General features: G+C 33.2%; 1 protein-coding gene across 3 annotated transcripts in view; it reads right to left on the bottom strand.

The window, feature by feature from the left end:
* The window catches only part of LOC145725951 (TWiK family of potassium channels protein 7-like), a 255,546-nt gene that overhangs the window by 53,094 nt on the left and 184,825 nt on the right, over positions 1 to 17,627 (bottom strand). For all 3 annotated transcript variants that reach the window (XM_081974884.1, XM_081974882.1, XM_081974883.1), the window contains 3 exons: positions 8,913 to 9,057; positions 8,665 to 8,850; positions 1,935 to 2,261 (listed from right to left, as the gene is read on the bottom strand). In XM_081974884.1, the coding sequence (XP_081831010.1) occupies positions 1,935 to 2,261; positions 8,665 to 8,850; positions 8,913 to 8,988 (589 nt within the window). In that variant the 5' untranslated portion in view covers positions 8,989 to 9,057. The remainder of the gene's footprint in view (positions 1 to 1,934; positions 2,262 to 8,664; positions 8,851 to 8,912; positions 9,058 to 17,627) is intronic.

The following is a 17,627-nucleotide window of genomic DNA, read 5'->3' as shown; positions in this document are numbered from 1 at the left end:
TTCATACATTGGACTAGTTTCAAAATGAACTGATTCAAAACGTACCAAAAAAGCCTTGATTTTTCAAATTGTGTTGATTTTTCTCATTCGATAACCTTGATGCACAAGAAATTCATTTACATTAGAAAACAAGGACGTACTAAAACTAAATTCATGTTAGTAACAGTAACTTGGAAGTCCAAAATTTAGTTATAAAGAGAAAGACCCCATTGATCAATTTTTTTCTGGTACGTTACTGAAAAAAATATTTTAATATTTTTGCCGTGAATGGCCAATTTAGCAAAAGTGTCAGTTTTTCGCATGTTCGTATCTCCAACAGTTTACCAGTGAATTACAATATACATAAAGAGTGTTTCTTAACATGATTTAGCTACAAATAGGTGGCTTTTTAGCTTATTTTAAAACTAAAAACTTTTTTGTATCTTTCAACGGTTTTGTGTACACACAAGTTATACAGGATTATTGAACACTCTGTATTTCGAGAAATCAAGCGTTTTTAAACCGAAGTTAATACGGACTTACAGTCTAAGAATACGCCAAAAAGCATTTGCCAGCAAAATAATATTGCAGAAAACCCTGTATAAATAAAATGTTATTTAATTGATTATTTCCTTCCTATCAATTTTGACCAATCGCTATCAAGAATTAGTACGACAAATGTAAATTTTAAGTGGAAAAATCACTTAACAACTGTCAACTTAGCTGTCAGCAGTTTTTCCGGAAAAAAAATCGAAAAAATTGCACACTCCTCACAGCAACATAAAGAATAGTGTTACCCTTTCTAGCTTGAAAGTTATTGTTCTTATTGTTTTAATTAAAATAAAATGTTTATTTAACTCAGGAAATAATCTTACCAAATATCCCTCGTGCATCTAATTTTTCCTGTGGAAAAATTGGAATACTCGTTTCTAAGTAATTTGTTTTTCCGAATTTTTCCGGAAAAATTAAATGCACTAGGGATATTACCCCAGAAAAATTATCAAATTTCCATTATATTTGACGTTAATAAAGTTTGGTCACTTTTGACACTAAATTCAGATTTTTTGTGAGGTTTTCTGAAATTACCACGATAGAGCAATAATTACAACCTTTTTATGCAACTTTTTGCTTATTAATATTTTTAGTCTTTTAATTACTTTTATCATCGATTCTTTTCCTAAACTTGCAAATTTAAAATAATCCACTTTCTGGGTGTGGCTTTTCGACAAAATATCTCCCATATGAAAAAATTGAGATCGGAACACATATGGAGGACGAGTCCAGGTTTTTTCTAAAAAAATCTTATATTAAATTGCGAATGGTCGTATCGAACCAAAATACCGGAGCGTAATCTAAAATGCAAAAATCCGGATATAAAAATGTATGAAATGGAAATAGAAACGCGGCCGGATATTCAGGCGCTCGCATGTGCTAAAGATCGAGTCTTTTTCCAGCAGATTGCACATGCATGAGGTGTACAACATATCTGTAAAAGGCCGACCTGTCCGTTTGATTTTAAACATGATTTGATTTTGTAAATGGGTTTTGTATACGGCGCCGTCAGATTATTCCCACCATTTAGCATACAGCGCTCTTGTAAAAGCGTATATCATTATATGCAAAACATTGAAAAATCTGTGTAAAGAGCTTAATAGAAACAATTACACACATAATATAGATTTAAATTTCATAATATTTCTCTATTCGTCACATCAGTTTGTTTTTGGTAAACCATTTTTTTACAGAGGGTCACAATCTTGCCTATAGCCTCAATCAAAGCAAATTGCGGTAGCATCACCATTCATCATTTGCGTTTCTAGCCTATTACATAAAAATCGATTACGACCAAATTTTGTTACAGTATAGCCATAATTATCACTTCACTGTCAATTTTAAATAACGTCAACTTAAAGAAAATTATAATAAACAATTTAGAAGCAAATATTTGCACTTACCAATAGTTGTGATTAGTGTCAACGAATACAAGAAACTAGAACTGAAACTCCATTTATGAGCCCCAGATTGACCATCATAAGAAGACACTCCATTTCTAAAGCTGTATCCGGAATCACTGTCCGTCAAAACTTTAAACAGTGATTTTTGGAACAACAACACCTCCTCAGCAGCCAATTTGGTCCAATTTTCTTTATACAGGATGTTCAAATCTTCTGTAATACTCCACAATCTGCTGACAGTTTCGGCTCTCAGTACCCCAATTGCGGTGTTGTCAGATTTCGGATTGGTTTTTGACGCTGCCACCGCAGTGTCCTGGTACAAATCTCCTGATTATAAAAAAAAATATTTATAAAGTTGGTATTTTTGATAGTCGAGACAATCGTCATTGAAATAACAGCGTAAATATGTTTAAAGGATTAATGTTGCGGAATGTAACAAAAACAAATTTAAAGCGAGCCATAATGGCATTAATTTCAAATCCATTACACGTTACTTTTAGTTATTTTCCTCGGGGCATAAAGATATCATTGCAAAAATGTCAGGCGCAAAAGTTGTTTAATTGAAACACACAGAATTTGATTATAAAATATTCTGTAATGAAGTTTATTGCTTGAAAAGCCAGAGGCTAGATACTGTCATAACGCTAATTTTGATCTTTATTATGTAATAATAGAGAATTTTTTGAATTTGACGTTATTAAAATCAATATTCTGCTCAAGCGCATTTTGAAACTCTCTCTCAGTATCCTTAAATTATTATTAAAAGACACTTTTTACGACCCTAATTTATTACCTAATTGGATGCTAAAACTATTCTAGAAACTTCACTTAAATAAAAAATAAATAATTAAACAGGAAAGCTTTTCCTGATCAAAACGAACGACGAAGACAAATCAACTCAGATTCTACATCATCTCCAACAAGACAATCTAATCACGACATTTAAACTACAGAAAACTGACAACCTAACAACATTTCAACATCAAAAAACCAACCGTAATATCACACCATCCTACTCTGTGGTGGCTACTGGGGTAGACCTAGATATTACAGACGACATGTTCTTAAAACATCTGGACAACTTGGGTCTGAAAGTGAGATTCTGCAAACGTATAATCTCTAGGGAGAGAAACAGCCCAACTCTGATGATGCGACTCATAACTGGCGACCTCACTACCTATGAGAAGCTGATGAATGACCGCTCGGTACACTTTCTTGGACGCGTATTTAGAGTGGTAGAAAGTAAACCACCAGCCCCGATTCCTGCTCCGTGCAGCAGGTGCAACTCCTTTGAACACCGGACGGAGAACTGCAGGACGCCGGTCAAATGCACCAAATGCTTTGGGCCGCATGCGACCGGTTCTTGTAAGTCTCCACTACCCCCCAAATGTGCTGCCTGCCAATCTGACGATCATGCTGCGTGGAGCATGAAGTGTCCAAAGAGGCCGACCACACCCATCAACGGTATACCCAACGTCAAAATTAAATGTCTTAATAAGCGGACAGTCGAGGTGTCAGATGTACTTTCTAAAGAGAGTAGAATTCATCAGCCAGTAACCACACACGATCTCATTATCAACAAATACAAACATGAACTAAACAAACCCACTAATGTAAATCGTGAAGAACTGTTGAAAAAATTGCGCAAACGGTTTGTGGAAGATTATGACATCGACACCTCGGTTGTCTTCTTTGGCAATCACATGTATATACTTATGTTTGATATGCTCCTCCCTAACCAAAATTCCCCGACAGAACCCCAAGACCAACTCAGACAAACAATTACGAACATAGAACATTCAATCTAAAACTACTTTACGTCAACATTAACGGACTGAACAACAAGAAACATTTAATCTACAATTACATTGAACGCAACGAAACTGACTGCTGCATGTTTGTAGAAACCAAAACAAAACTGGAACAATCACCAACATACAGGGACTGGCAATTCATATGTAAACATGGAAATACTGCAAACAATGCCAGAGGGGGGGCTACTGTATTTCTCAAACCTATACTAAAATTAGGCAAGTCAAATCCTCCTTCACTTAATAACCCACTAAACGACTGCCTCCACTTTACTATACCGTACCTGGCCGACAAAATCCATATATTCCTAGTTTACATTCATCCGCACTCAGACATTGAACAAAACATACTGACTAAGGCATGTCATTACAAATATGCTATAATCATTGGCGACTTAAACTTAAACAGAAACAAAAAAATACAGTTAAACAGATTTTTAGACAACTCAGACTTTATCAAAAAACAAAACCCGCCAACATTTCTGATGCCAGCAAATCAAGACTCGACACCAGACGTATTATTACATACAGAAAACCTGACAAATATTATAAAAAATATTGATTTGACAAATGAGCTTGGTTCCGATCATCTGGCCATAACTTTTGACATTGACATCCAACCAATACAACCCTTACTTAATACAAAAAAACACACAAAAAAGTTTGACTTAAACAAAACAGACATAGAAAAAGTGCAACGACAAATACATGACTACATTCAATCACGGACAATAACACCATCTATAGAAGACTTACAGAAACAACTGACATTGGCAATAGAAAAATTTTCTCCACAAGTAAAAAACACCTTTTACCAACATATCCTGCCAAAATTTATACTAAGACTGATCAAACGCAAACGAGAACTGTACAGACTTTACATACAAACGCAAGACAATGAATTAAAGAGAAAACTTAACGAACTGAACAGGAACGTAAAAACCTTAATAGACCAATACAGACAAGACAAATGGTTGGAGGCCTGCCAGGAAATCGAACATGACAACGGAAAAACATATTGGCAGAAAATAAAAAAACTGTCACGTTACAAAAAAAAACAATCCACTTGGTATAATTAATGAAAATGGCTCAGAACAACACACAGACCAAGACAAAGCTGATGCATTTGCTAGACATTTTCAGAGGGCTTTTCAAACGTCTACCAATCCCAACTTCGACGACCAAAACTGGACTTTAGTGAATGACTGGTACGACAACTACTTTGACGACCGAATAGATTACAATATTCCACTAATCTCCGACAACGAGTATGACGAAGCACTTGCTCACTTAAAAAACACTGCACCTGGCATAGACAAAGTGAAAAGCAAACTACTAAAAAGCTTAACTCCTGAAACCCACAAACTCATACTAGACTCACTTAACGACTGCATCAAATCCAACACAATTCCGGATACATGGAAAACTGGTATAATAATACCTATTCCAAAACCTGGACTTGACAACACACAAACACAAAATTACAGACCCATCACACTACTTCCAGTACTTAGTAAACTGCTTGAACTTATTATTAAAAATAGACTTCAAGAACAGATCGGACATCATATACCACCATACCAATTTGGTTTTAAACCAAAGCACTCGACTATACACCCACTTTTCATCTTAACCAACAACATACAAACAACACACCTCAACAACAATAAATCGGCTTGTTTATTCATGGACATAAACAAAGCTTTTGACAGTGTTTGGCATAAGGGACTACTCTACAAACTACATAGACTTAGCACACCAAAATACCTACTTTACACTGTCAGAAACTTACTGGAAGACAGACAACTGCACGTTCGAATAGACAACACACTCTCCTTTTCCTTCAGCCCTGGGCAGGGATTACCGCAAGGTTCACCTCTCTCACCTTTACTCTATAATCTGTACTGCCATGACATATACCACCATAACAAGCAAGACAAAAATCAAATTGACAAAACAGCATACATGTTACAATACGCAGACGACACAGCACTTATTGTTCATGACAAAACTACGATAAAAGCAGTTTTAAAACTACAATCATTTACTGACGACATCATGACATGGTTCTACAGATGGAGACTAACGCCCAACGCAACTAAAAACCAGCTTTTATTACTGAACCATCAAATAAAAAACGACTCACCAAACATAACCGCAGACGGACACACAACTGATCCCAAACAAGACGTAAAATACTTAGGGATAACACTGGACCAAAAACTAAAATTCACAAAACACCTTAAAAATGTCCGGACTGAAATTATTAAAAGAACAAAACACTTTAGGTCACTAACATACAAAAACAAAGGCATCAGTACCAAAACGGCAACTCAAATATACAAATCCATCTGTAGACCGGTCCTGGACTACGGACACTTACTTAGAGCAAACGCTACGGACAAGACTAAAAAATATACACAAATTACTGAACAAATTGCTCTAAGACTAATAACAAAAATACGACATCCTGCAAACCCACTACACAACCCATCCAACCAACTTCTCTACGAACGTACGAACATGACTAAAATAACTGACAGACTCATACAACTACAAACCAAGTGGAAAAATAACCCAAACAACTGGACAATTGTAAATCCACTATGCATAACAAGACAGACCAGACAATCCCGTTACCTATTCCCCGCTCTCACCCTATTAGAACATTTTAATTGAAACTATTTTTTTTTTCTTTTCTTTAGATAATTAGAAATAAGATAATAGGCAGAAAGACCGTAACGGTCGATAGCCGTTTTTTCTTTTGAAAAATAAAGATTGTTTATATATATATATATATAAAAAATAAAACAAAATGAAAAATTTGTTTATTGTAAATTGAAAGTATTATTATATCAAGAATAATCAATGTCCAGTGACTTAAAATTCAACTTTTTTTACTTTTGTTTTTAAAATTTTTTTAACATTTATTCAAAACATTTTGAATGACTTACTAATTTTTGTAACTTTAATCGTTTCCGAGATATTCGACTTTTTAAAAAATTGCACCCAAGTTTTTAATATACCTTATCTCCGCCATTTTTCGGGTCTCAGCCACTGCAAAAAGCTTAAGATATTTGTTCTGAACTGCCTTTTCACTTCGTGCTAACTGCAACAATTGAATATATACGAAGTGTTCAAAAAACTAAAATAAAAACAGTTAAATTTGAAACTAAGGCTCTGCCAGTTGTGACTGCTTTTACCCGGTTCTAACTGAATGTAAACCTGGACCACTGGGTAAAGAAGAAAGAGAGTCATAGTAAACATTTTTGATTTCTTGGAAACTTTTCATAACTCTAACCGTTTTCGACTATTGTGACTTTTTTTGATAATCGAATCAAAAATTCGAATATTTTGTATCTCCGTAATTTTTTGGGTTTCAGTGACTATAAAAAGCTCAAAATATTCGAACTGCTCTTTTACCTAGTGCTAAAACCGCAACACGATTGAACATGTACAGGGTGTTCAAAAAACAAAAAAACAACAGTTAAATTTAAAACTAACGCTCGATCAGTTGTGACCGCGTTTAGTATAAAATTAACTTTCCTTCCCGACTTTTACAAAAACTTTAGCTCTATTTTATATGTATTTTTAGCATACAGGGTATCCCAAATTTTAGTATGTCAAGCTGATTAATAGAAATTTTGAATGTCTTAAATTAATTGAAGTAAAAGAAGACCAACAATTTTCCTAAGAGTTTTGCATAAACCTTATGACTATTTTATTAACTTGAACGTCAAAATTACAAGTTCAGTAAAGTTGAATAAAAGCTGTCAAGATCTCAAGACATTGTTGCCAAATTTCTGAATGCGTGAAGAAAAGTTTTTAATATGAGTAACATTTTTCAGTTGGTTAACAAAAAAAAGCTTTAGTAATTTTTTTTAATACATTTAAAACAGAATTGTTTGGTTTCAGTTTGTCAACAGCGTATCGACAACTCTTAGAATTAGTTTTTTTTTGCGCTTTTTCCTCAACGTAACAAAATTTGGCAACAGTGTCTCGAAACCTTAACTTGTCGTAGAATTTGACCACTTTTGTCTTATTTTATCAAATTTGTAACTTTTATGGTTTATTGTATAGCTCAACAAACATTCTTAAAAAAATCTCAATCTTCAGATAATTTAATAGAATTTTGAAATTTTAGTAGCTACTGAGTGAATTTTGTAGCAATTTTTATTTTGTGTAGTCTTAGGTAAAATCACAATTTGAAAGCGAGGTACAAAAGTGATATTTTTGATGGTTTTATCCATATTTGGGAGCTGGTAATTTGTTTACTTTAAGAGTAAGCGAGTGATTATCTATAACATTTGATTTGATTACCCTGCTTAACATCTAAGCAATAAAAGATACAGTTTTTTAAGTAAAGTTATGTTTGGAGTATTTGAATAAGGCATTTTAAGATAATTTTACAACATTTTGAGAAAATTTCTCTAATTTGACTGATATGCGTTTTTGGAAAACTTACTTTAGTGAAATCCATTACTGTCTAATCTGGCATTTTTACTTCTTCTAGAATGAATACAATTTCTACGAAATGCAGATTGTAGTTTATTTAAGTTGACAGCCTTACTTTGAACGTAGTTTGAACATTTCATCATTTTTTGTTCATCCTGTACAGTGTTCTGTACTTTTTAGAGTTCAAAATTCTGCTAAATGAATTCATTTTGTTCATTGACGTTTCGCAAACTTTACAGCTGTCAATTCCAAACATTCTGACAGTTACAGGATGACTTTACTCAAAAGTTCCAAACAAACTTGCCAAATAATGAATGCTGCCATAAAACTATTACTTTGGCCGCTTTACAGAAAAGCTAAGAAAAATACGAATTATTCTTGTCAAATTATCACTTTCCACTTTAGTTGTCAAACCATCTCTATTATTAACAATAATTCAAGATATTTTCCAAACTTTGTCTTACCTTCTAAAGCCATAAAAATAAACGCTCCTATGATAGTGTAACTCAGGACGACAAAACATATACCAAGTGTGGCTAGGACGGAAGTTGATTTAGGTCCTGGTTCAGAATAACAACAGCAAAGGAATGATGGCTCTTTTTGATATAAGTCTTTATGGGTGTAGCAGCATCTTTTGGTGCCTGGACTACCTACAAATTGTGCCAAACCTTCTTTTTAACAGAACCACAGTTTAAACACAAATATGGCTTACCTGGTGGTGAAACCCTTCTAAGGTAAGTCCCTTGATATTCAGAAAATGGTGACGAAGCTTCTTGGTCTCGTATCATCTTGAGTGACAAGTGACATAGATTTTTGTAGTTTCCCGTTTCATTTACGGTTGTATTTCACTAGAACATCTGAAATGATTAAAAATAGACTTTATTAAAAGTTCAATCTTGTTTTCTGAATAAGATTAAATCTCAAATGATACAAGTGCTTCGGTTCTGGCTGAATTTCAAGCCCGGAACTGATCTAAACTCTTTCGAAAGTTCGACTTAAAATTACGCCATTAGCACTGCATTGCTATGATTTCCAAGCTTAGATTTACTTGAAAGTTTTAATGGATTAAAGGGACCTAGAATTCGTCCGCAGAGTCGAAAGTACTCTAAATTAAAGCTGGGTCGATAATTTCCGTTCAAATTTGCTTTACCGAGCCTGACCTCGAGGTTAAGATAAACTTCCGACGAGGGCGTGGGATGGTGGCTGGCTTGATTTACTAGAAATACTAGTTCCACCACTATTTATTACTATAATATGCTGATTTCCTTGCTTTAGGCAACTTACGTTAAATTCAATTTGCCGCATACTGGTTTTGCTTTGGAGTTCAAGTAGTTTTAAACAAATTTGTTGTGTTTGTGTTTTTTCTGTTTAAAAAATTGGGAAAAGTTGTGGAAGAAAACCTAAAAATAGTTTTTCACATTAATTCTGGTCAAATGACTTATTTAGTCAATCGATTACAAACGGTGTTAAAATCTAGCGTTTTTGTTTTTCTCGTGAAAATCAAATGTAAATACTAACAAAAATCAGTTTCTGAAATATTCAAGAAAAACTAGAGTCAAATTTGACGACCTCTAGCGGTCAAAAAATACAACTTAGCCCTACCTATTCAACGTCACGTGATAGTCCCATTCAATAGCTCTCTTTTGCAATATGGTGTGTCTTTACAGAATGTTTCAAATAAGCGAGTTATTGACGATTTTTTAGAAAAGTGCACGAAACTTTGACTTAAATTTGTGATTTTAGGCCTACTATACTAACAGCAACCATATTGGATTTTGCTCAAACAAAAATAGTTAAGAAAGGCTTTTTTTACTCATTTCAAACTGAGAAACATTCATTTTGCTCTAACTGGCACGGTTTCGGAAATGATTTTAAAATTTTGACAGTTTTTAGGGCGTGGCACTCCTAAAAAATTACAACTACAACTTTGTTTTTTCTTCTCTTCTAACCTGAAAACTGTCAAATTCACTCCCATGGAGGTACAAAACCACGAAAAGTACTTGAAAAGTAACAAAATTAGTGTGACTTTGGTTAAATGCATTTTATATTTTCATCAGTGCATTTATATCATTTGGTTGTGTGTTTCTTACTTAATTTTTGTCTATTTTTAAATGAAAACCGTTAAAATCCTCTCCATAAAGCTGTAAATCCACAACACATTCTTAAGTTCCAGTAAAATCAGTATCAAATGTATTTTATAGGTTTATGAATGGAATTTTGACAGATATGACATTTAGCCGTCAGTTTCAGGTTAGAGCTGCTTCTTTTATTGTGTTCTAAACCTAAAAACTGTCAAATTCAATCCCATAGAGGTACAAAACAACGAAACATACTTGAAAAGTAACAAAATCAGTTCCACTTTGGTTGAATGCATTTTATACCTTTATCAGTGCATTTTGCCAAATTGTAACATTTGTTTCACTGTTTCTGACTTAATTTTAGTCTATTTTTTTTAAATATGACAACCGTCAAAATTCTTTCCATAAAGCTGTAAAACCACAAAACAGTCTTAAAATCCAGTAAATTCAGTTTAAACAGTACCAAAAGTGTTTTATAGCTTTATGAATGGAATTTTGGCAGATATGACATTTAGCCGTTAGTTTCAGGTTAGAGCTGCCTCTTTTATTCTGTTCTAAACCTGAAAACTGTCAAAATCATTCCCATAAAGGTACAAAACAACGAAACATTCTTGAAAAGTAACGAAATCAATTTCACTTTGGTTGAATGCATTTTATACCTTTATCAGTGCATTTTGCCAAATTGTAACATTTGTTTCACTGTTTCTGACTTAATTTTAGTCTATTTTTTTTAAATATGACAACCGTCAAAATTCTTTCCATAAAGCTGTAAAACCACAAAACAGTCTTAAAATCCAGTAAATTCAGTTTAAACAGTACCAAAAGTGTTTTATAGCTTTATGAATGGAATTTTGGCAGATATGACATTTAGCCGTTAGTTTCAGGTTAGAGCTGCCTCTTTTATTCTGTTCTAAACCTGAAAACTGCCAAATTCAATCCCATAGAGGTACAAAACAACGAGACATACTTGAAAAGTAACGAAATCAATATCACTTTGGTTGAATGCATTTTATACCTTCATCAGTGTATTTCTACCATTTGTAGCATTTGTTTCTCTGTTTCTGACTGAATTTTAGTCTATTTTTAAATATGACAACCGTCAAAATTCTCTCCATAAAGCTGTAAAACCACAAAAGAGTCTTAAAATCTAGTAAAATCAGTATAAACATTACCAAAGGCTAATATAATATAGCTTTATGTCTAAAATTTTGATAGTTATGACATTTGACCGCCAGTTACAGGTTACAACTCGTTCTGTTATTCTGTTCTAAACCTGAAAACTGTCAAATTCAATGCCGTAGAGGTACAAAACAACGAAATACTTGGAAAGTAACGAAATCAGTTTCAATTTGGTTGAATACTTTTTAAACCTTCATCAGTGTGTTCTTGCCATTTGTAACATTTGGTTGTCAGTCTTAGTAATATACTATTATTCGGGGTGAAGATCAAAATTACCCTATTTTCCAGGTCATCAGAACGACAAAGAAAATTAAAGTCTAGTTAAAATAATTATTTAAATGGAGCCAATCAATTTGAAGAAACAGCCCCAAAAATTTTGCCAACTCATTCTTTTTGACGAGCAATTTATATTAAATTTAAAATTAGAGGGAATAATAAACATTAAAAATTAACTACACTGTAAAAAAAGACATTCTATAAAGAACTAAAAGAACGAGTTTCGCAAGGAAATAGAACAGCAAAAACCGAAAGAAAATGAACCCTTCGTTAAATAAAATAAGGTTTCGTACCCTTCAAAAAACGCCTCGAAACAAATGATCTGTTACAATGAAAACAGGTCAGCTTCCTCTTCCAACAAAGTTGGGCGAAATAGGACAGAAACCGGGAACTTTTCTAAGATCAATTTCTCGCATCGCAAGACACTAGAATGTTAATAAAGATAAATAATGCGGCTGCTTAGGGTCCCTAAATTTCCTCGCCAGATCCGTTACAAAACGTTGAAAGCATTTAAAAAAAAAATCTTTTTGTTATGTGAATTCAACTTTGTTTTATGCCCGGCAAAAAGGATCGATTTTAGTTAAGAAATTCTTTCGTTTAGAAGTTTAAACAGTTTCCGTCAAAATACTTTATTTGTCCGTTTGGAAGTTTCATACAAATTACACGAATTCCTTAAGATTTTATACAAAGGTAATTTTCCTTTCTTTCCGCAATTAAAAGTTTGCCGGAAGAAAACTAGAATTTATTGTTAGTCCTAATTAAAGCCGTTTTTTCTCTCAAATATGACTTTTTAAATCAAGCTGCAACTGTAAAACTTAACAGCATTAAAGAGTCTAACGATCTATTCTGCTCTGAACTAATCTGATTTTAATATATTTTAGCTAACTTTCAGATAACGATGCTTGCAAGACTTTAAGAGACAAATAGTGTTGCCAAGGAAAGTTTTGCTATTGTGGAACTTTAATGTTTGTGCTTTTATTCCGTTGTTTCCGGACTACACAAACAAAAATTATCTATATTGAACTTAGTTAAGAGCATATTATTCCTTTCTAAACTTTCGATAATTCAGAACGAATGTTTCTTACAGTTCAGTATGGGCAGTTTTCTGCATTATGCAGTAGAAATGCAGTATCGAAATTGCAGCAACATTCTTATTCAACGCAATGTTTCTCTCGGACAAGGTTTTGCTTTTATACTTTTGTAAAAATGTAGGAATGCCAGGAAGACGTTTAAAAAAATACAGGCGATATAATTGTGTTTATTTTATTTATTTATTATATTCGAATTAATGAAACACTTTAAGGAGGTTCATTGGCAAAAATGATTTTTTTTATCACTGAATCAAGTGCAAAAAATATCATATTTTACGACTGTTTAATAATATTGTCATTATTCACTAGTTTTGAATAGATCATAACACCTATTCCCTATCCGTGAGTATAGTTCGGTTCTAAGTGAGTGCAAACCACTGGGAACAGAAATTCAGTGGAAACGTGTTTGATATCTTGCTAAACTTGATTAGCTCTAGCGGTTTCCGGGATATTCAACTTTTTTTACTTTTCGTTTTTTTGAGAATTGCATAAAAATTTTAAAAGTTTTGTATCTTCCCCATTTTTAGGGTTTCTGCTAACGTAAAAATCTCAAAATGTTTGTTTTGAACTGATTTTTCACTTCCCGTAAACCGTTATACAATTAAATATACAAAGAGTGTCAAAAAAACAAAAAGAATTACGGTTAAATTTGAAACTAATAACGGTTTAACGTTTACCCGGTTTCTAAGTGAGTTCAAACCACTGGGTACAGAAATTCAGTAGAAACGTGTTTGGTCTCTTGCTAAATTTTTTGATCGTTCTAGCGGTTTTTTCGGAAATTCAACTATTTTTACTTTTTGATTTTTTGGAACTTGCATAACTATTTTAAAAGTTTTGTATCTCCGGCATTTTTGGGGTTTCCGCTAACGTAAAAAGCTCAAAATTTTGGCTTTGAACTGCTCTTTCACTTCCCTTAAACCGTCAGACAATTAAATATACACAGAGTGTCCAAAAAACAAAAAGAAATACAGTTAAATTTGAAACTAATAACGCTTTGCCAGATGTGACCACGTTTGCTCGGTTCTAAGTGGATTGAAACCACTGTGTACAGAAATTCAGTGAAAACGTGTTTGCTAGCTTGCTAAATTTGATTAGCTCTAGCGGTTTCCGAGATATTCAACTTGTTTTACTTTTTGGTTTTTTGGAAATTACATAAAAATTTTGAAAGTTTTGTATCTCCGGCATTTTTTGGGTTTCCGCCAAAGTAAAAATCTCAAAATGTTTGCTTTGAACTGCTCTTTCACTTCCCGTAAACCGTCAGACAATTAAATATACACAGAGTGTCAAAAAAACAAAAAGAATTACAGTTAAATTTGAAACTAACGTTCTGCCTGTATTAACCGCATTATAACTCTAACCGATTCCGAGATATTCGATTTTTTTTACTTTTTAATTGGAAATTCTGAAAATTCGGTATCTCTGTCATTTTTTAACGATAGAACTTAATTAATTTTATTTATGTTTAAATATGAATGGTAGATCCTCAGTACTCAGTACTTCCTACAGTTTGTACCCCTCGGTTTTTGGTGTTATGCAACATTTTTGTAACTCCCTTTTCCAGATATTCGACTTATTTTCCTGTTTTTCAGAAATTGCATCAAAATTTTGATAATTCCTTATCTTTGCTAATTCTGGGACTTTAGCGACTGTAAATAGCCCAAAATATTCGTCTTGAACTATTATTTTACCTCGTGCTAACCGAAACACGGTTGAACATATACAGAGTGCGTAAAAAACAAAAAAAAGCAGTTAAATTGGAAACTAACGCTGCCAGTTGTAAACCCTATTTACCCGGCTCTAAGTGGGTGTAAACCTAGTTTACTGTGTCATTCTGAACATTTGTGGTTTCTTATAAAACTTTTGTAGCTCTAAACCGTTATCCAAGATATTCAACTTTTTTTGGAAAATTGCATCAAAATTTTGTATCTCCGCCATTTTTGGGGTTTCTCTCGGACATTTTGCTTTTGCACTTTGGAAAACACGTAGGAGTGTCAGGAAAACGTTTAAAAAACACAGATCCAATTAATGAAACACTCTGAGGAGCCGTTATTGGGATAAAGTCCACGCTCTAAATTTCATTGGAAGGAATATCCCAGTCCAATTTAGATCCGAGGAAAATCGCGGTCGACAAGGCTCTTACCTGATTACGTTTTCCCTACTATTCTCTCCAATAGCGTTTATTCCCTGAATAAATTCAAGGATGAGGTGTGATTTAAGTTGGAGGGGGAATAATTGGCATTTAAGTTTTTTTCAAGAACGTGCAGAAAACCACTTTTATCGCACGACTTTGCGTGCTGAGGTTTAATGCAGATGTACGTGAAATGAATTTGTCACAAGACGGTTTATACATATACTTAGTATACGTTATTGATAAACGGGGTGTGTACCTACAGTTCGGTAAAAAAGAAAGTAAACGTAACTATTGTTTCAAGGAAATTGGATTTTTAACCAGTTAGTGTATCATCTGATATCAGTAAAAGTAGTGAAACAGATTTAGCATAATTGATATGTGTTAGTACTATTTCAGACTTATTTAAGTGAAACACATGCAAACTTAACTAACCAATTTTGCTCTGTTAATCTTATAAAACTATATTAAAAACATATTTTACATTGAACAATTAATGTTAAATTCAATATATGTCTATTTCTGGACAAATTATCCTGTCCGGCACATGAAGATGTAAATGTTCACGCTATTAAGTTAATATCTCACGCCTGAATTTCCTTAATTACGGACTCGGTTTGCTCGAATTTCAGCGTAGCGTGATCATTTTAGATATTCGAATTTATGCCAATAAAATTCTTTGAAACATACGAGTGTGCTTGAATATCGTAACTACATCCGGACGTTTTCTGTTCTGATTGGGTGTCAGAAAATTGTGGCAAACCACTGGAAAAAGGAAGTAAATCGATTTGAAACTCTAGATTGAGTGGATTTCAAGTTTGAATTTTTAGTATGGAAATTTGGACTACTTTATGGAAGTGATTTTGAGGAAATCACAGAATTGTAAAACATAACGAGTTAAGCAAAACTGTTTTTAGGAAATGTAGTGGATATTTTCTTAAGATTAGTCAGTTTTCAGTAAATCAAGACAGAAGCTGAAAACTATAATAATTAACAACAGAACATTGCAGGTACTTATCAATGTTTCTATGTAAATAGCAAGTTATAACCCAAAGCAAATACATGGTAGACACGGTCCGTTAATGAGATCGGCTAAGCGTGTTCCTTAATAGGAGTTTCTGCATTGTGAACACTACACCAACATCTGGATTATTTCCTCTAATACTAAATTGTAGTTCGAATAATGTACGAGGTGTTTACATAAACTGCTATACTAAGAGCGGAATTCAGATCTCTTTGCTCAATCTTTCGTTCTTGTGACTTTAATGGGACACAGATTTTTATAACTGAAAAACCGAATAATTATGTTATGTTAATTGATTATGTCATGGCGTATTATTCCGTATTGCAGTGCAATCATGATTTATATTCAGATATAATCTTATATTTCAATAATAATCGTTTATTTCAACTGACAATTTTTTTGGGGCAAAATATGTGTTAAACCCCCTAGTGACAATATTGCAGCAAAGTGAAAAGATCATCAAATCAATCAATCAAATCACTCATAAAACGAGTATATTCCTTTTTATTAAAATATTAGTGAAAACTAAGCTCTGTTGGAAGTTTTTGTTGTGCAAATCTGACTTTGTGTGTTTCCTCGCTTGAGAAAATCAAAGACATGATATTTTTCAGTAGAATTGTCTCTAGGGGACTAAATGGCTACTTAAAATGCAAATTAATCCATTCGTTACTGACGTTCTTATATTAGAACCCCGAAAACAAAAGCTAAATGAATTCCTGGTGCTGAAAAGTCTAATGTTCGTAACAGATCGAACTGTCAACACAAGTAAGCAGACGGTTTTGGTAAATTGTTTTATCTCAAATGTCATATCAACTAGTACAAGTCCAGTCAAACACCAATACACTAACATAGAATTAACTAGTGTTGTAAGAAGTATTTTAGGCACGATATACGTCACGTAATAAGATTACGTGACGTACTATACAGTCTGTTCCAAATTCGATGCTCACCATTGGGATCTCAGTTATTATCGAAGGTACAAACATTTTTAAATCAGAAAAGTTTTAAAGAATTACATGGCCAATTCAAATCTCTTTTGAAAAATAACCCAGCATTTTTTGTTTTCGAGGTATTTGAACAAAACTGAAGCATGATGATTTTTTCTTTGGCCATTATTGTGCAAATCGTTTAGTGGACAGCTGTTAAACTAAAATAAATATTTTCATACCATGCGATACATCAATAAACTGGTGATTTTTTGGCCTAATAGATGATAATAAAATTAGATATGGCTTCTATAAGTAAAACAAAAGTTGGTGTATTAACCTCAAAAATAAATAACGATAGAACATTTTTGGGACAACCAAATCTATCTATCCAATATTCTTCAGAACAAAGTTTCCTAACAATGTCAAAGTTTACCGGCTGTCCAATAAACAGTTTGCAAAATAATGGCCAAAGAAATCATCACTGTTCAGTTTTTTCGAAATATCTGGAAAACAAAAAATAATAGAATATTTTTCAAAAAAGTTCGAAAATTCTATAAAACTTTTCTAATTTAAACATTTTTGTTACTTCAATAATAACTGAGATCCCAAAGGTGAGCATCGAATTTGGAACAGACTGTATACTAACTTTACCTACGTACGAAATGTAAAGTCGTGTCTTCGTTCACAACTTACTAACTAAAGTCACATAATTCAGAGTAATC

This window comes from Ips typographus, linkage group LG3, assembly GCF_016097725.1.
Source record: "Ips typographus isolate SLU linkage group LG3, UJ_Ityp_2.0, whole genome shotgun sequence".
NCBI lineage: Eukaryota > Metazoa > Arthropoda > Insecta > Coleoptera > Curculionidae > Ips > Ips typographus.
Note: the sequence above shows the minus strand (reverse complement) of the source record. Positions and strands in the feature narration are given on the sequence as shown.